The 21,837-nt window shown below is 41.7% G+C and overlaps 1 protein-coding gene across 1 annotated transcript in view; it reads left to right on the forward strand.

Annotated features, from left to right (window-relative positions):
• Positions 1 to 21,837, forward strand: part of LOC129697085 (hippocalcin-like protein 1) — a 63,422-nt gene that overhangs the window by 38,890 nt on the left and 2,695 nt on the right. The window contains exons 2-3 of the mRNA XM_055635305.1: positions 14,441 to 14,840; positions 21,383 to 21,488. Of these exons, the coding sequence (XP_055491280.1) occupies positions 14,463 to 14,840; positions 21,383 to 21,488 (484 nt within the window). The 5' untranslated portion in view covers positions 14,441 to 14,462. The remainder of the gene's footprint in view (positions 1 to 14,440; positions 14,841 to 21,382; positions 21,489 to 21,837) is intronic.

A 21,837-nucleotide genomic window follows, 5' to 3' on the forward strand; every position in this document is an offset into this window, starting at 1 on the left:
TTTGCTTGTTGCACTTCATTCCTTCACCCAAGTATTACACAGCCATCACCCGTGAAAGGTTTGCTTCTGCTTTGTGCATTGCTGCAAATTGTTTCTCTCGGGAACCAACCTGGAATACCTTTAAGTGTTGGAAGGAACTGCAGAGGCTGGTTTAAACCGAAGATAGACACAAAAAGTTGGGGTAACTCAGCAGGACAGGCAGTATCTTTGGAGAGAAGGAATGTGTGATGTCCCCTTGTGTTCTGAAAAATATTTTTTTTATGTTTAGGTAAACAGTGGATAAGATTTCTGCACGAAAGCATTATTGGTTTACTTTGAGTTAATGGATTTGGATTTCAGTGATGTCTGGTGTAGTGAAGAAGACCTTAGGCAAAACCATAGTGCTGAGCTTTGGACAGCACTGCATTCCTTCCCTGTTTTCACTTGCCTTCTCCATGTGCACTCAGTGCAAGACCCACTCCATAACCGGTTAGAAATAACTGAATAAATTAATAGACACAAAATGCTGGAGTAACTCAGCGGGACAGGCAGCATCTCTGGATAGAAGAAATGGGTGAAGTCTCGGGTTGAGACCCTTCTTCAGACTCTGTCTCGACCTGAAACATCACCCATTCCTTCTACCCAGAGATGCTGCCTGTCCTGCTGAGTTACTCCAGCATTTTGTATCTACCTTCAGTGTAAACCAGCACCTGCAGATCCTTCTAACACTGATCAAATTAATTTTTTCCTCGAATCATTCCATTTTCTTTTCAACTTTTAAAGCTTATTCTTAGAAACATAGAAAATAGGTGTAGGAGGAGGCCATTCGGCCCTTCGAGCCAGCACCACCATTCATTATGATCATGGCTGATCGTTCCCTATATAGAAACATAGAAAATAGGTGCAGGAGGAGGCCATTCGACCTTTCGAGCTTAAACAAGTCAACTATTTTCATCTTGATTCAAAGTGTATTTTATTTTTCTCCTGTTGGTATAAAAAGTTGAATAGCTGGTAATTTCAGGTAATCAAACTGAAGTCTTGCACGGATACATTCCCTGGTTTACTAATGGTCCGAATCTATAGCTACTCGGGGTCAATATGCTCCATTTCTAGACATGCCAATGAGGCTCTGGCTGGAATTCCCCTGCTTTATGCTTGAGAATCACTGCTATTATCCACAGTCAGGCTTGTCCACTCTGGGAACCAGGACCCCATTGATTTCAATAGATTTGCTGAAGCAAAAGGGAATTGTTTTCCTTTGTTTTAATGTTATTGATAATATTGAAGTGATTTTCATCCTTAATTTTTATTTCAATGCTAAATAGGTCCTAAATGACCACGAATGTTAGAGGAATTTAGAAATGATGACAATGATAGAAGTTTGCTCTCAAGTTTTCCTTTCATTCAAAGGTAGTTGGTTTACTTTAAGGAGCTGGCTCTCTGCACTGTTGTTGTTGGCTCTTTACCTTTGAGTGACAATACAATATTTGCTTTTGTTTTCCTATTAACACCAACTTATCTCTTTGACTTTAAAGTATGGCCGTCAGTAGCTGCATGAATGTTTATTTATTATAGAAACGCTGTTACCATACTTTATATCTCATTTAACTGGAGCAATTGGTGGTATTTGTACATCAAATATTTTCAAAGTTTGCTTCGGGTTTATGTCAGTTGAACAAATAAAAATGTTACCGCTTAGTTGCAAGTGAGCAGTGTGTTTGTGAATTAGCATGTTTTCCATTCCCCATCAAGGCATGGTTTGAAATCCGTGCCTCATATCTGCTGGGCATGAGTGGGTCATGTGCAATGAGTTGGAGCAACTTCAGTAAAAGCTCTTTGGCCCTTTTGGAACGTGAGCAGAGAAGAATAGATGTGCGAGGATGAGTCGTTTAGTCGTAATGCTCTGGTCATCTCGGGATTTTTAAGGGGTGGTGTGGGAGGGGGGAAACTACTTGGATAGGTTGGCCTTTACTGCCAGTTACATTTCCCCTTTACGTGAGTGAGCTTTGGACCGGCACCTTGAGGTTGAAATGGAGAATGCGGTGTAAACTCACGATGATCATTGTAGACTGATAGAAAAATATATTTACACAAAGAACTGTAGGAAATTGCTGTCATAAATTGATCATCAGTATATGGGGGGGGGGAAGTTTATTTATTGTAGCTGTCGCTGAGGCTATTTACTGGAATCTGATTCTGTTTGCCTTGCATCAGTTGTACATAGTGGTGAATTTTGGTGCTCATACTTTTCAGTTTTGTGATTGCGAATTTAAATCCAATTTTATAAATTGAGGGTGATGCCTGAAGTCATTTTAATTTGGGTACACAAAAAAGCTGGAGAAACTCAGCGGGTGCAGCAGCATCTATGGAGCGAAGGAAATAGGCAACGTTTCGGGCCGAAACTCTTCTTCAGACTGATCGGGGTCATAGAAACATAGAAAATAGGTGCAGGAGTAGGCCATTCGGCCCTTCGAGCCTGCACCGCCATTCAATATGATCATGGCTGATCATCCAACTCAGTATCCCGTACCTGCCTTCTCTCCATACCCCCTGATCCCCTTAGCCACAAGGGCCACATCTAACTCCCTCTTAAATATAGCCAATGAACTGGCCTCAACTACCCTCTGTGGCAGAGAGTTCCAGAGATTCACCATTCTCTGTGTGAAAAAAGTTCTTCTCATCTCGGTTTTAAAGGATTTCCCCCTTATCCTTAAGCTGTGACCCCTTGTCCTGGACTTCCCTAACATCGGGAACAATCTTCCTGCATCTAGCCTGTCCAACCCCTTAAGAATTTTGTAAGTTTCTATAAGAAACTTATATCACATCATATCATATTCCGCTTGGGGAGTCTGCATCCTGGGGGCATGAACATCGAATTCTCCCAATTTTGTTAGTCCTTGCTGTCTCCTCCCCTTCCTCAGTCCCCCTGCTGTCTCCTCCCATCCCCCAGCCTTCGGGCTCCTCCTTTTTCCTTTTGTGTCCCCGCCCCCCACCCCGATCAGTCTGAAGAAGGGTTTCAGCCCGAAACGTTGCCTATTTCCTTCGCTCCATAGATGCTGCTGCACCAGCTGAGTTTCTCCAGCTTTTTTGTGTACCTTCGATTTTCCAGCATCTGCAGTTCCTTCTTAAACATTTTAAGTTGGGTGCTGCCTTTCCATTTACTCACTGGCTGCAGCAGTTCAAATGCATGTTGAAGAATTTACTCTGCGATTCCATAGAGAACAAAGGCAATATTCTTCCAAGCTGCAAACATTCTTTTAACTACCAGAGCTTAAAAAACTGGAAGTATTGCAAAACCTCCATAAAGTATCGCTTTATAAGCCACAAATGTAGCAAAATATTCTTGGATTCACACGGTAGAAGAGCAAACGATGCTTCACATATTTTACTCCTATATATTGATCATTAATCTAATTACTAGCACACAGTTACATTATTTATAACCAATCTGCTTTCTGCCATCAAGCAATAGTCAAGAACTACAGTTTCATGTATTTTAAAGTGACAATATATTTTTGTAGTAGAGATATTGTTATTAATCTGGTCTACCCAATATATAGTTGAAATTTGTTTTCATCCCATGCAATTCGATGTTTTTAAATTGATGTCAATTGTGATTGCTTAATCGTACTTCACATTCATGCATATAAAGGAGCAATAGTAATTAAATATTTTAGATTTTTGTAAATGACTTTCATGCAATTATCCTTTTAATTTTAGTAAGCCAGACTTCAACTGACTTCAATTCTATTTTGGTCTTCCAGATGAACAATTCTAGTGTTTTGACTTGATGTAGGCATGCAGCATTTCCCACAGGGCTGTTCATAGTCATATAGAATGGAAACCGGCCTTTCAACCCAATTTGCCCATGCCAACCTAGGTGCCCCATCTAGGCTAGACACACGTCTGCATTTGGCCCATATCCTCTGAACCTTTCGTATCAATGTATCCATCCAAATGTATTTTAAATGCTGATATAGTTATCTGCCTCATCTGAAACAACTGACGGGTCATTCCATTTTCCCACTACCGTCTGTGTGAAAGAGTTGCCCCCTCAGGTTCCCATTAATAGGCCTTTTTCACGGGGCGACGACGCAAGATGTAGCCAGAGTGAAGTGGTCGTGGTCTAGCACGATATCACACGATATAACGGGGGGATAGACAAAGAGTTCCCACGGTACTCGGCATTTCTGTTATTTGTGCGAGTGACTTGTCCGTCTCCCGAGCTTTCCCGTTAAATCTTGAATGACATTGTAAACTGTCAAGTGTAATTAAATCATCACGTGGCACAAATGATGTCACTTTTTTTTCACACACTATAAATATCCTCCCTTGGTTGAATTGGTATATACACACACAAAGCAGAGTTTTACTGTGTATGTGGGAGACACAGATGGAGTGAGCACAGTTACTGAGGCAGAGTCTCTCAGCCTGTGTGAGAGGGAGGGAGAGAGAGAGAGGCACACACAAGGTGGATGTGAAATCTCACCTGCCTGTTTCAGTGACAGACACCCGCCGCCAGTAAATGAAGCCACCCCCATCTGTCTCCCTCGACTCCCCCACCTTTCCCTCCCAACTCCAGTCCCGTCCCGACCCACCGGGAAACTGAAGGGAGCAACAATTAACTGCTGCCTGCCCGCTGAGTTAAAGAGTTCCCACGGTAAGACGATGTTAGTTGTGCCCAAGTTTAAATTTCCAACGTGTGTTTCAGAGTAAATCAAAAACTGTCTAAATCAGCAAGTTTGACACAAAATGCTGGAGTAACTCAGCGGGCCAAGCAGCATCTCTGGAGAAAAGGAATAGATTCCATTTTTGGTCGGGACCCTTCTTCGGGATGATTGTAGGGGGGAACTGGAAGCAAGAAAAGACCGGGTCAAAGCAGGGCCAACAACAGATGACCTCAGCAGGGTATTTTGAAGAAGGGTCCCGACCCGAAATGTCGCCTAACCCTTTCCTCCAGAGATGCTGCCTGACCCACTGAATTACTCCAGCACTTTATGTCTATATTTGGTTCCCTGATAGGCCAATTGTTGGCTAGGGATAGTGTGATCCCAAGAGGGAACCAGCGTTGCAAACCTTGGACTGGTTAACCAACATTTACTGCATGGGGGATGGGGGGGGGGGGGGGGGGGGGGGGGGGGGGGGGGGGGGGGGGGGGGGGGGGGGGGAGAGAGAGAGAGTGTAAGTTACCTAAAATTAAATAATTCAATGTTCATAGTGAACACGGACACAAAATGTTGGTGTAACTCAGCAGGTAAGTCAGATCTGGGAAGAAAAACATAAAAAGCTGGAGTAAGTCAGCGTGTCAGGCAGCATCTCTGGAGAAAAAGTATAGGTGGCGATTCGAATCGGAACCCTTCTTCAGACATCCTAATCGGAATTGAGTCTGAAGATGTGTCTCGTCCCGAAACATCACCTATTTTTCTCCAGAGATGCTGCTTGACTCGCTGAGTTACTCCAGCTTTTTGTGTCTGTCTTCGTTTTAAACCAGCATGTGCAGTTCACTCCTTTACACGGGTCTCTGGAGAACATTGATTGGTAGCGTTCCGGACCCTGCTTCGGAAAGGCATCGATCGCTGGTCGGCGAGGACTCCGAGCTGTATCTCTCAAAGAAGTACATGTGAAAAATTTCTCACGGACCATAAAAATGCGGGACCTTTCAGTAAAGTCCCTTTTAAAGATTATAGTTATTTTCTTGAATCTCATTAACATAACTCATGAATAAGTTGATGTCCATATGCGGATGCAAATCGTTATTTTTTAAATTCAATCCCACAGAAGACAATTTTTACTCACCTTCTGTCCACTCTGTCCAGCTTCCGGGTTCACCGTTCGCAGGAGTTCCCACGGTAACGCAAGAGTCAGTACGGATATCGCACTGGCCACTACGTGCATATAATGTTGCAATGTTCAACCACAAGTGTACAAGTCACTCTTGGAGAAATTCAAGCTTGTTTGAATTTTCTCCCGAGTCACCAAGTTACACGAGTACCTGCCGTTAGCGTCACGGTGGTCCACGAATGCTGTACGGTTATCGCAAGAGGTTCCCACGATGTTCAACTCTGGTTAACTCTTGCGTCAAGTCGCCCCGTGAAAAAGGGGTTTAAATCTTTCCCCTCTCACCTTAAACTTGCGTCCTCTGATTTTTGATTCCCCTACTCTGGGTAAAAGACTGCATTCACCCTATATATCCCCCTCATGATTTTATACATGCTATAACATCACACCTCTGCCTCCTGGGCTCCAAAGAATAAAATCCCAGCCTGTCAAACCTTGCCCTATAGATTGGGCACTCAAATTCTTGCAACATGCTCGTTAATCTTCTCTGCATTCCTTCCAGCTTAACAACATCCTTCTTATAACAGGATGATCAAAACTGAAAGCAATACTCTAAATGCAGCCTCACCAACATACTGTACAACAGTAACATAACATCTCAAGTCTTTATCCAATACCCTGATTGATGAAGACCAATGTACCAAAAGCCACATTGACCTCCACTGTGATGCCATTGTCGGGGAACTGTGTATCTGTATTCCTAGATCCCTGTTGGGCCCTGTTATTCACTCTGAAGATTCTACCCAGAATGCAACACTCCACACTTATCTACATTAAACTCCATCAGCCATTCCTCCACCCACTTGTACAGTTAATCAAGATCCTGCTGGAATTTTTGATAACCATCTTTGCTATCACCATTACTACGTACTTTAGTGTCATCTGCAAATTTCCATCTCATGCCTTCTACATTCTGACCCAGATCGTTGATCCACACTGATAGCTGTTGTTAGGCAATTAATATTAACCAGTTATTTCACTGTGTAGGAAAGAATCTCCAGAGATGCTACCCGTTCCACTGAGTTACTCCAGCATTTTGTGTCTAGTTATTTCACTGTGCTTGATACATTATGAAAAGCTGTTTATAAACCAGTTTGGTTTGTTTGCTTTTGGATGATCACAAGAGAAATAATTATTTCTAGATAAAGTCCCTTGTGGTGGATGATTAGCTTAATTTAAACCTCATCATATTGTTTCTGGCTGACCTGGGTATTAAACAACAGGATTGCTGTTGCATGGGCATCTGGTGTCGGTGCAGTGTCCTTGAACACTATTGTTTATTGCCAGCTCCCTGGTGCAAAATGTCAAGCTCTGAAGATACATGTCAGCAAACACAATTTAGATGAAGTTTTCTGCCATTCCTGAGGATTTTCTTCCAAACCTTTCCCATGACCCTCCCAGAGCCTTTTGTAAAAAACCCTCTATAAAATCTAATTTTCTGTACTTATTTAGACATAATTCCTTGCATAAGTTTCTCCCACAGTGACTTGTATCAGGAGATGTATTCCTTTTGTGGCAAATTATAAGAATATTTGTCATGTAATAATCCTTGGATATTTTATCTTTGATCTGATTTTTGTTTTACTCGTGTGCATTTGAGAGATGTGATGTAAACGTTTGTCATCTGGGGATTTTCTTTGGGGATGAAAATGGAAAGAAAGTACTTTTGGATGTTTACTCTGCAGTACGCTTCAAAGCCTCTGGGAGTTTGCAGGTATGATGTTTACTGCTCTCGAGAACCCATTCAGTACAGTTAATTAGACACCTGCGATGTACAATGCATTTTATGCTGAGTTCACTTTTGCTTAAATTGCTCAAGTAGATTACCCACTTGTTCATGTATCTGCAAAAGAACAAAAGCTTTGTTACAAAGCATCCTGGACAACTTTTGGCAATGCAGTAAATGTAAACATTTCACTGATGTGGCTACAGCTACAGATATTAAAAATAATGGCCTTTGAGCGATAAATGCTGGTGGAGAAATACAGCCCTCTGTAGTTTATGGAGGGAAATGCGAATCAAAGGCCACAGATCCTACTTTGAGCGATAAATTTACTCTCATGTGGCTTCTGGTCATATTTTGATTTACGATACAGTGAAGTTTAATTTCAAAATATAAAAACAATAGTGCTCTCCTCCCGATTCTTAATTCTTTCTGGGGTATTGTCATCCATAGGATATTTGCAAAGTCTCAAATACAAAGTCATGTAGTCGGTAACGCCAACAGAAAGCGGCAGAATAACGCTCTAGCTTGAGGTCGTCATGCTTCCGGTGTGTTTTGTGGGTTCAGAGGTGGCTTATGATGTCCACATTAGATCCCGATTCTGTGTTAGATGAGGCAGAAGGTGCAAGATGAATTGGTTGGATGGGGCATGAAGTATACTTGCCTTTTTTTCATTGGACTTCTGTGTTCTCTTGACAAAATCTGGGTAAGCTGCATTCTAGTTTGGAGCAGTCATAAGCCAGGGTCTGAAGAAGAGTCTCGACCCGAAACTTCACCTATACATTTTCTCCAGAGTTGCTATCTGACCTGCTGAGTTACTTCAGCTTTTTGTCTATCTTCTGTTTAAACCAGCATCTGCAGTTCCTTCCTACACATTAGCCAGAGTTAAGTGGGTAAGGATGGTACATTCTTTTCAAGGAAGAATTGAGAAGATGCTTGAGATTTTCACTGTCCTGGCAAACGCTCATGCCATGATGGAACTCTGAGCATCTGTTTGAGGAGTTTGTTCTCAGACATGCAATTGATGAGATCTGCCCTATTGAGTTGTTTAAATGTATTGACAGGCCGTCCCTAGCAACAAGCAGAACCCATTCTCTCAGACATCCGTAAGTCAGAAAATATACAAGTCTCTCAATTAGGGTAACCATACCTCCACAGTATTGTAATGAATATCATCAAAATCACGCATGACTGATTAAAAAAAACAAAAAAAAAAAAAAAAAACAATTACTAAAAGTGGGGAGAGAAAGCGAGGGAGGAATTTCATTCTGCCTTTCGGAAGAACAAACGTAAGTATGTGCTTCAGACATCTGATTTCAATCATATCATTTGTAGGTAAACATATCCATAGGTCCGGTGTTGGGGATAGCATGTGAAGCTTTGAAGCTGAAGATATTGGCCTGAGAGAGAATGCTGACATTGGCTCACTCAAAGTTTTGAAGGAATGCATGGAGATAGCAAGAATGATAGCTTTTGGTACTAAAGTCAAAGTAAATAATGTTAAGAGTAAATCATTGTAATGCTTAGTTATTTGAGCAGCAAACCATTACTTTTCTAATGTACTCCAATATTGAATTGTCTACTTATTGCTGACCATAAGACCTAAATCCCCTACTTACCTACAGATTAACGTCAAGGCCTGAAATACTTCCCATCAGTATCAAACTAAATCCAAATTTACAATCAACACTCAAACGTTTTCTTAGCTTTGTTTTCATTTTAGTATAAATATCAAATTTTAGCCTTTTTGACATTTTTAATATGGGAAAGGGAACTTTAACGTTATTGCATATCACGTAATGCTGAGTTGCACGTACTCTACAATATATTCAGATTTTCGACTTTGGGTCTGACTTTTCACTCGTCAGTATTCTAATATGGAGTTGGAGGAAAGGGCCTAAGCCTTTCAAAGGCAACCTGCTCTAACATGTTGCAACTCCACTTGCCTGTCACATCCTTCATTAAATGCAAAAAGATAATATCTGGCATTTGCGGTTCTACATATTTCTCAAGCATTCACAACATTCTTTACAAATGCTACAAGAATGAACCAATAAGGATTGGCTCGTTATAGCTTTGACTCCAGTTAGCCATCACATTTGGAGTTTTATTTCTTCTACACAGTTCTAATACCTCTTTGAAACTAGCATACATTAACAGGTTAAGGATTAATATGCATACCTTTTTGATTTCCTATGGTTTACTTCCAGCTTGGCATTGTATGCAGAGTGCTGAATACATTCAAACGAATTGAGGACCCAACATTTCATTGCCATCAGTCTTTTTTTGTTTGTTGCCACACCAGAGCCATGTGGGAACAGTACATTTATTCATCTGTGAATTTGCAATAGAAACTGAGCAGACAACAGGAGGTGGCTGTTGCTAGGGATGTTGGGGCAATGTTTTCATATTACAAAGATTTGATTGTACAAAGAGCATTTGCAATTCTTCAGAAAAAGATTGACTAAGTTAGGACTATACCAAATGTACATTTGGTCAGTGGAACTACAAGTATTTATGTAACCTTCATTTCATCAAATGCAAAGAGGAGAACTTTTAGTAGTGAAACTGTGATCTACTAAGTGCCCATTTCTAAAAATAATTCAAGGGATTTTGAAAGTAGTGAGAAGCCAAAGCCTTGTGGAGCAGGTTCTTCCATGAGATTTAGGGAGCTGAGATTTTTTGACCCGTATTGACTTGAGTATTTCCAAACCAGGATAGGGTGCAACTAAGACGACATTGATCGTGCATGCCTGCTATCTTTGTCATCTTTGGTGGCAGTGTTGCATATTATAATGATACTGATGATTAAGTCATGATAAGTTACGGCAGTGTGCGTTTGGAGGTAGATGTATATGTTTGGATGCTGGTAGAAGTGGATTGCTATGTATTGAATAATGTTTACATCCTTGGGTACTGATGTTAAATTTATCAATGGAGGTAGCAAGTATTCTTGCATGTCTGATGTGTAGATTGTAGCTGATGAAAATGGATTGGAAAGTACTTGTCCCTGGTGTGAAGATAGAATGAGAGCACAAGGGTGGATGGAGGTACAGCACAGTTGAAATTGCACTAGTCCCTTTGATGTGGCCAGTTATGAGCAACTGGGTGTATTCTGTATCTCTACATTTAACTTAGTCATGTAGGGTGTGCTCAGTTTGAAACTGAAACTTTACTCTTGTAAGCTACAGAGAGGTTGCTCCTAATGATTTTGTATAAGACTTAGATTGTTGAGCAAAGGTTAAGATGGCTTTGCCCTTGTCTGTTGCCACCTGGTGCAGCCCCAGCCTACAACCTGTGTCCCCTCAAGGCATTGCTCTTTGCTCAGCGGTGCTACTACTGAGCCACTGTTGGACTATCTTCAAAGTACAGGCGATCCATGGGTTACTGAAGACCTGACATGCGGAGGTTCGACTTTCTGCAACATCTCCGATGACCCACAATACCTCAACTCTGGTCAAGAAGGCTCACCAGCGTCTCTTCTTCCTGAGGAGACTGAAGAAGGTCCGTCTCCTCAGATCCTGGTGAACTTCTACTGCTGCACCATCGAGAGCATCCTTACCAACTGCATCACAGTATGGTATGGCAACTGCTCTGTCTCCGACCGGAAGGCATTGCAGAGGGTGGTGAAAATTGCCCAACGCATCACCGGTTCCTCGCTCCCCTCCATTGAGTCTGTCCAAAGCAAGCGTTGTCTGCGGAGGGCGCTCAGCATCGCCAAGGACTGCTCTCACCCCAACCATGGACTGTTTACCCTCCTACCATCCGGGAGGCGCTACAGGTCTCCGTTGCCGAACCCGCAGGTCGAGGAACAGCTTCTTCCCGGCGGCTGTCACTCTACTCAACAACGTACCTCGGTGACTGCCAATCACCACCTCCCCCGGACACTTATTATTATTTATTCAAATCATTTGCTATGTCGCTCTTCCAGGGAGATGCTAAATGCATTTCGTTGTCTCTGTACTGTACACTGACAATGACAATTAAAATTGAATCTGAATCTGAATCTGAATCTGCAAGTTCTCATTGCCAAAAATGAATTTGGCTGCTGTTTATCCTTTTAAAACAAAAATCACTGCCACCTAAAAAGAATACTGAAGTATTGTTTCTCAAGACAGAAATTGAATGAAAATAAGTACAAGTAATAACAACAAAAGTGAAAATAACTCGCTAGTGGTGTGTGCGGGAATCTGAGGAAGCAGTTAGTTCTGTAACTGTGTTAGCCCACATAAACAAGAGAAGGAGAAATACCACATTCCCACAAGAAAATAAATTGAGATTTAACAGCAATCAAAAATATCCCCGTAGTCATTCTTAGTTTAAACATAATTTACACCAGGAATTGGAAGGAGTCCAGTCTGATCTCAGCAATGTAATTACAAAGGATACTTATAGATAGGAATTCAGTAAACCGATTAATAATCATCAAAGTTGTATTTCACATCAAATTTGCGCTTATCTGCAGCAAGGCTATTTTGCCTTTGAAAGCCCAAACTTAAGATTGGAATTTTTATGCAACACATTGGTTTTGAGGGGAACTGTTTATTTCCGACTTATGGAAAGTTCAGTTTCCAGACTGTTTTCAGGAACCGAGAGAGCCCTTATATAATCCGGGCACTGACAACCTGTGCAATGTTTTTCCTCTGACTTGAATTTAGTTTTTAGCTCTCTCTCCCTAAGTATTTATGGTGCCCACTGAAAGGACAAGGGCTGGCATTTCATTTATGGACAATATTGGCATTCTATGCATACGTGTCAAACGTTATCATGTTTAACGATAGTGGGATCTGTGGCCTTTGATTCGCAATTCTCTCCATAAACTACAGAGGGTTGTATTTCTCCACCAGCAAAACCCATCCTTGTATTTCAGTAATTGGCAATGTTGGCAATCCATTTATTGTTACTGCGGTTTAACTTTGTTAACCTGATAATTATGAACGTTGATATTATAATTTATACCAATACTGTAAGAAGCTAGTAATTAGTGTATTGATTGTAAATGCCAACACACACTTAATACTGCGTGCACTGTGGTATTACAAGATCTTTCTGTAATTCATTATTACAATAGACAACAGGTGGAGGAGGCCATTCGGCCCTTCGAGCCAGCACTGCCATTCAATGTGATCATGGCTGATCATCTCCAATCAGTATCCCGTTCCTACCATCTCCCCCATATTCCCTGACTCCATTATTTTTAAGAGCCCTATCTAGCTCTCGCTTGAAAGTATCCAGAGAACCGGCCTCCACCACCCTCGGAGGCGGAGAATTCCACACTCACAACTCTCTGTGTGAAAGAGTGATTCCACAACTCTGTTCTAAATGGCTCACCCCTTATTCCTGGTTCTGGACTCCCCCAACATCGGGAACATGTTTCCTGCCTCTAGTGTCCAAACCCTTAATCTTATGTTTCAATAATTCTAAATTCCAGTGTATACAAGCCCAGCCGCTCCATTCTCTCAGCATATCGACAGTTTTGTGTCCATATTCCATGTTTCAAATGTTGACATCGCTTTCATCATCCATCCTGAAAAGGATGTAAGCTTCTGGCGACAATCAGTGGGAGCCATTCCTTGTTGCAATAGATGATGGTGGTAGCAGAATTAGCTTGGAATATTTCCAGTTTCCAGCCCTGCGACATGGAAACTGCTAGGTGGGGCCATTACATATAGTAATGTAACCAATGTTCCCCATTCATTCAATAGGTTCAGCATGTATTTTAATGCTTGAATTTTAATATTTACTTTAGTCCTATGCCTGGCTGACAATCCTGATCATCTGTAATATTCTCTCCTCTTACAAGAAAATATTCAAAGAACTTGAAGCACATCCAATTGCTCAGACTTTTGTGTGCTCCACTTGCAGATAAACTGTCATCCACCCACCCTTTCCTCCAGCTGCCACCTGCACTTTAAAAAGAAATGTAACACTCACTTAGCATATTATTAATATCGGTATCTAAATTGCAATGGCTGCTGCCAAAATTTCACTCGGAGACTAGTGATGTCTCTGAATGAAAGCGGCTCACGAGCCTATTCTACCATTGGGTGCAACAACCTATTGAAATCGTAATGAAAACTAATTCAGTTAGCGTTGCATATTTGTCTGAAAATTCTGTACATCTACACGCTGTCAAGGATCATCCACAATGGATCAGCCTGCATTTTGGGGACCAGTCCCCTGATCCAGGACTTATTATTTATCCCATTGCTTTCAACATTCTTAAGCTAAATTTCCCCTTTTGTGTCTTGGGGTAGCAGATATCCATTTTGCAATTTGTCTGTATTGTCTAGCACTACATGTGCTGTTTGTCTAAGATAGACACAAAAGATGGATTAACTCAGTGGGACAGGCTGTATTTCTGGAGAGAAGGAATGCAGATTACAAAGGAGAATATATCCTTCTCTCCAGAGATGCTGCCTGTCCTGCTGAGTTACTCCAGCTTTTTGTGTCTATCATTGGTTGAAATCAGCATCTGCAATTCCTTCCTACACATGCTGTTTGTCTTATTTGACTAGTTGCCCGCTGGGATTTCCATAAATCAATGGGGAATTTATTGAGGATGCTTTGCGAATATTCCTCCATCTTTGTGGTAATTTTGTGGAGGCAGCATTGTCCCACTTTCCCGAGTTATTCACAAATTCTCCCGAGTTTTCAAACTCGCAGAATGTTCGTAACGAGTCCGTAGGAGACCATGGATATATCGTAGTGGCTTGTTATGCCAGCCGTAGGTACTCGGGGCATCAGGTAAGCCGCGACTTTTTTTCGGCCTGATGAAAAATGTCCACGTGTAAAAACAAAAGCCCCGATATTTATGCCGAAATATTTATCCAAAGTATAATTTTTTATTTACTTTGAAGTAAATCATTCATGCTAACTTGCCGTTCTCTCATTTCACAGATTTTAAACTGATACTAAGAGGATGGGAAAACAGAACAGTAAACTTCGTCCAGAGGTGCTGCAAGACCTGCGAGAAAATACAGAATTCACAGATCATGAGCTCCAGGAGTGGTACAAAGGCTTCCTTAAAGATTGCCCGAGTGGTCATTTAACTGTAGAAGAGTTCAAGAAAATATATGCAAACTTTTTTCCATATGGAGATGCTTCGAAGTTTGCAGAGCACGTGTTCCGTACCTTCGATACAAATGCCGATGGAACAATTGACTTTAGAGAATTTATAATAGCACTTAGTGTTACATCTCGGGGAAAGCTCGAACAGAAATTGAAGTGGGCATTTAGTATGTATGACCTGGATGGGAATGGGTACATTAGCCGAGGTGAAATGCTGGAGATTGTGCAGGTATGCCAATTTATAAATTGTTTAATTTGATGTTACAGTAACTTCTTACATTCTGACGCTTATTTCTTTCTGTTGTCAAATACAAGACCGTGATTAGAAGGTTCAGTCAATTTCTCCCAATATTCTCAGATGCTTTTCTGCAGCAATGTTCTGGGGATGTGTTTTTGATATATTGTATTATTGTAAAGTATCATTACAGGAAAATGAAAATTTGAATCAACTCACTGGAAGCGAAAGGTAACTGGATCATTGCTCGCATTAGATCCAAAGTTTCTGGAAGGCTGATGAAAGGATAGTGACTGCAGGATTGGAAGAGTTTCAGAAGTAAAATGGAGCGAGCCCTGGCTTTCTGATTATAAAGATGTAGTTTCGGGAGCTGTGGGATGGGATATAAATGAAATGTGCAGTATTTTCAAAAGAATCTTTGTAGCATGTTAGGTATGTAGGTGAAAGTTGAGTTTGGTTTCAAACAAAACACTAACGCCCATTACTCTGAATCTGATTTCATGGCAGACAAAAAATTGAAATGAGGGACAAACTGATGATGGTGGCAAAGTTTTAATTTCAATTTCACTGTTATTGAGCAGGTGTTTTTTGTTTTTTTGGAGTTGCTATTTGACAGCTGGATGAAAAGTAGCAATGACTTTGAGTCTGAAAGTAACAGTAGGATTAGATCAAGTGACCAGAGTGTGCACTTCAAAATTCAAATTGTTGTTGTCACTGAGCTGTTGCATGTAATTGATATGAAGGACGGGGTAGAACCCTGAGATACCATCGAATGACAATGCCTATATAGGTTGAAACCATTAAAGGAAGTCTGTCTTCTATACAATAGGTTACAGCAAACTCATCAAATGGTGCCACAAATGTGGATTGCAGAGTCAACATCTAGGACAGGGGTGGGGAACCTGCGGCCTTCTAAGCCATTAAGTGCGGCCTTTTGAATGAATCTAAATTTTGTAGCACAAATCTTTATTATTATGTTTTTGTTCATCTTTTATTATTTTTATTTTAATCTTAAAATGAACGTTTTTATTTTAATCTTAAAATACCAAAGAGTAAATGAAGATTCGATGAAATAATCCTCCCTGACTGACGGCCACAATTAAAACATTAGTAAGTCATGAGGGCTATTTTAACAAAATAATGTACATTTTGAACTATATCTAATTGAAGTATCTTGGATGCAGCCTTATTAGATTACAGCTAACTTGATGCGGCATTCCAACATGAAAAGGTTCCCCGCCCCTGATGTAGGACATACTGGGTGAGGAAAGTTTGATACTTGATATTGGTTTTGCCCAGTACATTCTTGATATTTTCAGGACCGTGTCTTGATTGGAGAACATTTAGAATTTAGTTTTGAGATATAGTGTGGCCCACCAAGTCCAGCCGACCATAGATCATCCATACGGTAGTTCTAAATTATTTCCACTTTTGCATTTTACACACTAGGGGCAATTTACAGGTGAATTAACCTACAAACCTGTACCTCTTTGGAATGTGGGAGGAAACGGAACACCCGGAGGAAATCCATGCGGTCACAGTGAGATTGTACAAACTTCACACAGGCAGCACCCATAGCCAGGATCGAACCCTGGTCTCGGGTGCTCTGAGGCAGCAGCTCTGCCGCTGCACCACAGTGCCACCCAGTGCCCTAAATTGGTAAAGAAAATTCCTCATTCCAACGTGATGGAAATATTAATTAGTTTCTAAATGTAAACAAGTTGCTAGATGTGGATAAAATGTTACTCCAAGGATAGAGGTGAGAGTGGTCAATCACTTTCCAAGCCACTGCTGCAGACAGAATCACTGGTGGCTATAGTCGTTAAGGTGGCCATTCAGCCATTGACCATACTAGCCCTATGTATCAGCAATCCAGCTAGTCTCATACACCTACTCTCTCCAAAAAGCTGTAAATATTTCCCTTTCAATTATTTTGAGTTCAACTCTACTATTATTCAACATTGCATTCCAAGTCCTAATTACATGCTACATACGTTTTATCTCGGTTTGCTCCCACAGCAAGATTGCTAACATGCCCTATTCCTAATTAGAGATAGAATAATTAATGGGCAGCCTGTTAGATGTTCTACTGAATCTCTGGCCACCACTTAACACCCTGCAGTCTGTTTAAGGGGATGTAGTTTCTGATTAAGGAGATAAAGGGAATAAGTCTTCATTCGCTAAATGTATTTTAATTCTAGTCTTTAGTGAATTTTATTAAAAATTCCAAGTGCTTGGTAGCCCAAAGAATTAACAACTTGGAAAGAATAACATGCTTGGATGGTTTGTGTTTTATTATTGCTATCAATAATTTACTCAATGCTGCGGTTGGATTTTGGACTAAAGATTAACGATGAAGACACGTTAAATAAAAACTGGAGTTGAGACAAATTTTAAAATCCTACAATCAATTAAGTTATTTCTTGTACGGAATATTAATGATTTTCCAAACAATCCGAAGCTGGTATTTGAAGTTCAGTCCAGCCAGCTTTCTCCAAAGCCACTTTTAATTGCTACACCTTGTATAATGCGAGCCAGATAAAATAATTCCACAGAGTATGAAATACTCAAACACATTGTCAGGTATTGATGACCAGTGATAGAGATGAAGGGATAGGAAGGCAAGTGAAGTTTCAAGTATGTAGCTACAAACCACAAGTGTGTTGACTAGAAATACTGAAGCTACAAAGAGAACGAGTCAAATGTAATCCTTACAATCATTGTTGTTAATATTTTTCTATACAACAGGAGGACTGTGTAGTACACTGGCTAGTACATACCCCTTCCGTGTAATATCTGACGAGGAGAAAACAAAATTAGATGGGCTGTCCTCAGACTGATGTCAGGGGAGGGGGCGGGACAAAGATAGAATGTAGGCGGAGACAGTAAGACTAGTGGGAGAACTGGGATGGGGAAGGGGATTGAGAGAGAAAGCAAGGGCTATCTGAAGTTAAAGAAGTCAATGTTCATACCGCTGGGGTGTACTAACTTCATCACTGATTTCCATCCTGCACTCAAATTCACTTAGACTATCTCCCTTCCGTTTATAGATCTCACTGCCTCCATCACAGCAAACAGACATCTTATACAAACCTACTGACTCCCATTGCTATCTTGACTACACTTCTTCCCACCCTGCTTCCTGTAGAGACTCTATCCCCCCTACTCCCAATTCCTCCGTCTACGCGGCATCTGCGCCCAGGCTGAGGTGTTCCATACCAGGGCATCGGAGATGTCCTAATTCTTTAGGAAATGGGGTTTCCCTTTTTCCGTTCCACCAGGGCGCGCTGCATGATGGCTGCCTCTGCCTACAATCTGTCTTTTTATCTTTTTTTAATTTTTAGTTTGTTTAAAGTATGTTTTGGAGGATTTTTCTTTAGTATTTCATGTGAGGGAGTGGGGTTGGGTAAGGGGGAAACCATTTCCCAGTCACTTCCTGGCGAGGATGCGATTATTCTCCGAGTCGCGTCCTCGCCCCCCTCTTCGCTGCCTACCAACTGGATTGGCGTGGCCTTTCCTGCCGGGGACCAGATCAGAGCTTCATCAGCGTCGGCGCAGTGCTGGATACATCGCGGAGCGGGCAATGCCTTACCTGGATCACCGTTTGAAGCTCCGGGCCTGCTGCATCGTGGAGTTGCATCGACATCGTGGAGTTGCGGTTTACGGAACTCCCAGCACCAGTGGCGTTGACCAACATCGCGGAGTCCCGGGACCCTTTGCCGAGGGCCGCCAGCGTTGAATCTCTGCCCAGCTCGGCCACGGACCCCAGTAGGAAGTGGCTGATTCGGAGTCCAAGCCGCTGAGGATGTTCTTCCGTTCCGACATCGGAGTTCCATCATCCCGGCGAGGCCTGAACATTGGGCCGCCCGTAGCGACGAATGCGGGGGGCTTGGGAGGCCCCGACCATGGGTGAACATCAAAGAGGAGGTTGACTGAACTTTGGTGCCTTCCCTCACAGTGGGAAACTTTGATACCGCTGTGTTTATGTTATCGACTATTGTGTTTTGTGTTCTTCATTTTTTTTTTTTCTTTAAATTCGTATGGCTGTTTGGTGAACAAAGCATTTTGTTGTCTCAGTACTTGTACTCTGCACAATGACAATAAAGTTGAATCAAATCCATTATAGATGAGGCTCGCACTAGGGTCTCCTTGATGCTCCGATCTTACTCCCCTCCCCTCCCCATCAGCCATTGCGTACAACATATAACCCTCCAACATTTTCGCCACCTCCAATGGGATCCCACTACTGGCCACATCTCCACCCCTTTCTGCTTTCCCTCTGAAACTCCCTGGTCAACTCGTCCCTTCCCACCCAAACCACCACCTCCCCAAGTACATTCCCCTGCAACTGCAGGAGATGCAACACCTGTCCTTTTACCTTTCCTCTCGACTCCATCCAAGGACCCAAACAGTCTTTCCAGCTGAGGCAGAGGTTCACCTGCACCTCCTCCAACCTCATCTACTGTATCCTCAGGTGTCAACTTCTCTACATAGGCTGTGGGCCAAGATGCTTTTTCGTTTTATTTCGTGACCCAAATCGCATATCTACCTGTATTTTTAACATATTGTGTAAAAATATCATATAAATCATACCTGAAACTCGTCGAGAACAAAACCTGCACATATTTTTAAAATATGAGGAAAAACCTCAAATTCACCGAGTAGTAATTGTTCAATCAAAACACGTTTGACATTGGTCAATTGGCATCCGATTCAATCACACGCTTTGTTTCAGGCTAGGAAGGTTAGTGCAAGAAGTTTTAACTGTCAAAACAATAATACAAATAACCTCGCGTGATTACGCCATAATAAACCATGACAGTATGATTGATGATTGCTACGAACTTTCAGCAAGTTGTCATCTAGTTTTTGCACGGGAGTGAACTGCAGATTACTGTGCATCACTACGTTTGAAATAGTTCAACTTTGAAGAAGATTCTGGATAAGAATATTTTGAATAGCCAACTGTACTAAAGTAACAATGTTCTCCAAAACACGATTATCATTGTGGGATTGCAGTGTTTTCTTTCGTACATCGCGTATAAACAAATAAAATTGCAATGTTTCTGTTTGTAAACTAGCCATTCATGACATACCCACCTATGAAATAGGAACTGGATAGTTATATGGATGGGAAGGGAATGGAGGGTTATGGTCTGAGCGCAGGTATATGGGACTAGGGGAGATTATGTGTTCGGCACGGACTAGAAGGGTCGAGATGGCCTGTTTCCGTGCTGTAATTGTTATAAGGTTATATGGTTAAACCAAAAGATTGGGAAATTAAATGATTATATACAGTCTACTTTTGCTGTTTAGTGTGTCCAAGTTTGAATTGATATAAACCCGGGAACGAGGAATACAACACATCTCATCGATTACTGTAGGGATGAGAAAGATCCGCCTGTTCATTTCAGTTACAGCGAGCGCGGTGGTTGGATCGATTTTAATCAACAGGTTCCTGGCAATGCAGTGAAGAATGATCTCACTGTACAGAGAGGGGGTACGCCTCACTGTGACCCCAAAATGTACCATGGGTCGTGCTTCATTCTCTGAGATGGGTTGGGAGACAGCTCGAGGTCAGGCAGTGATTGAGGCTGCTAAAACTTAATGAACAGTGTACTTACTCATCCAGATCAAGTCCAGCGATCCTGGACACTGGTTCGTGCAGAGTACCTGAAACAAAGTTACTTTCCTCTAGTAGACACACGATGCTGGAGTAACTCAGCGGGACAGGCAGCATCTCTGGAGAAAAGAATAGGTGACGTTTGGGGTCGAGTCCCTTCTTCAGACTGAGAGACACAGATATCTTTAGTTTCTTTCTCCCCTCACTCTCAAACTGAAGAAGGGTCTGGACCCGAAACGTCGCCTGTCCATTTTCTCCAGAGATGCTGCTTGACCCGCTAAGTTACTCCAGTAAGTGTGTCTACCAGAGGAAAGTAACTGGCAGTCAGTGGGGAATGCACACTATCTGTGCATCAGGCAGGTTCAGGAGCCGGTGAAACACGGGTCAGCACGGCCTGGGCTGCACAAAGTGGCAGACTTGGCTGGGCCACCAGGGGTAGAGTTGCGTCCCTCTACCCTCCCCCTCCCCCCCCCCCCTTCTTCCCCCCCCCCCCCCCCCCCTCTCTCTACCCCCCTCTTCTGAAACTACCTGTTTTATTTATATTCACATCCATACCACTGCCGAAAGGTGTCTTGTGTAATTTGTGGTCAATTCTCCACAGTATTTGTGTTAATAGCGTTTTAAAGTTCATTCACAACTTGTAGAATGTACACAATTGTTTTCAGCACAGGAAATGTTGATGTTTCTTTGTATTTTGTATATAATACAAATATATTATGTAAATATATATATTATACAACATATTATATCACTTGTATATACAAAATACAAGTGATATAATATCTATGGTTTAAATGACACGCATTAACTTTGAATGTAAACATAGTCCCCATCCTCCTTTCACAAACATTTGAATGATATTGGAATTGTCTTTATACAGTAAATGTTGACCTATATCATTTCATGCTCTCAGGCAATTTATAAAATGGTGTCTTCTGTGATGAAGATGCCTGAAGATGAATCGACGCCAGAAAAACGAACAGACAAGATCTTCAGACAGATGGACACAAACAATGATGGTATGTAAAACATGGAATGCAGCAAATTTACAAGCAATAGATTGCACTTTTTTTAATGGGACTAATCCCAGTAATGTAATGAATATTTATAGTGCTATTGAGAGAGAAGCAGTCCCTACATAATGAAGCAGACCATTCAGTTTCACTATTTATGACGAGACAGGCGAGACTCTGAAGTATCAGAGTACCAGCTAGTTTGTTCTTTGAGGGAATCAGAAGTTAGAAGCTTTTAACATGAGTAGAAGTGACTGAATTTAGCCAGATGGGAATTCCAACACGAGGGTTGCTTGTCTGCACTATGAGCCATCGCTCAAAATTTAGTTATCGCATTCTAGAAGCTCGTGAGGAG

This window comes from Leucoraja erinacea, chromosome 5 (genome assembly GCF_028641065.1).
Source record: "Leucoraja erinacea ecotype New England chromosome 5, Leri_hhj_1, whole genome shotgun sequence".
Lineage (NCBI taxonomy): Eukaryota > Metazoa > Chordata > Chondrichthyes > Rajiformes > Rajidae > Leucoraja > Leucoraja erinaceus.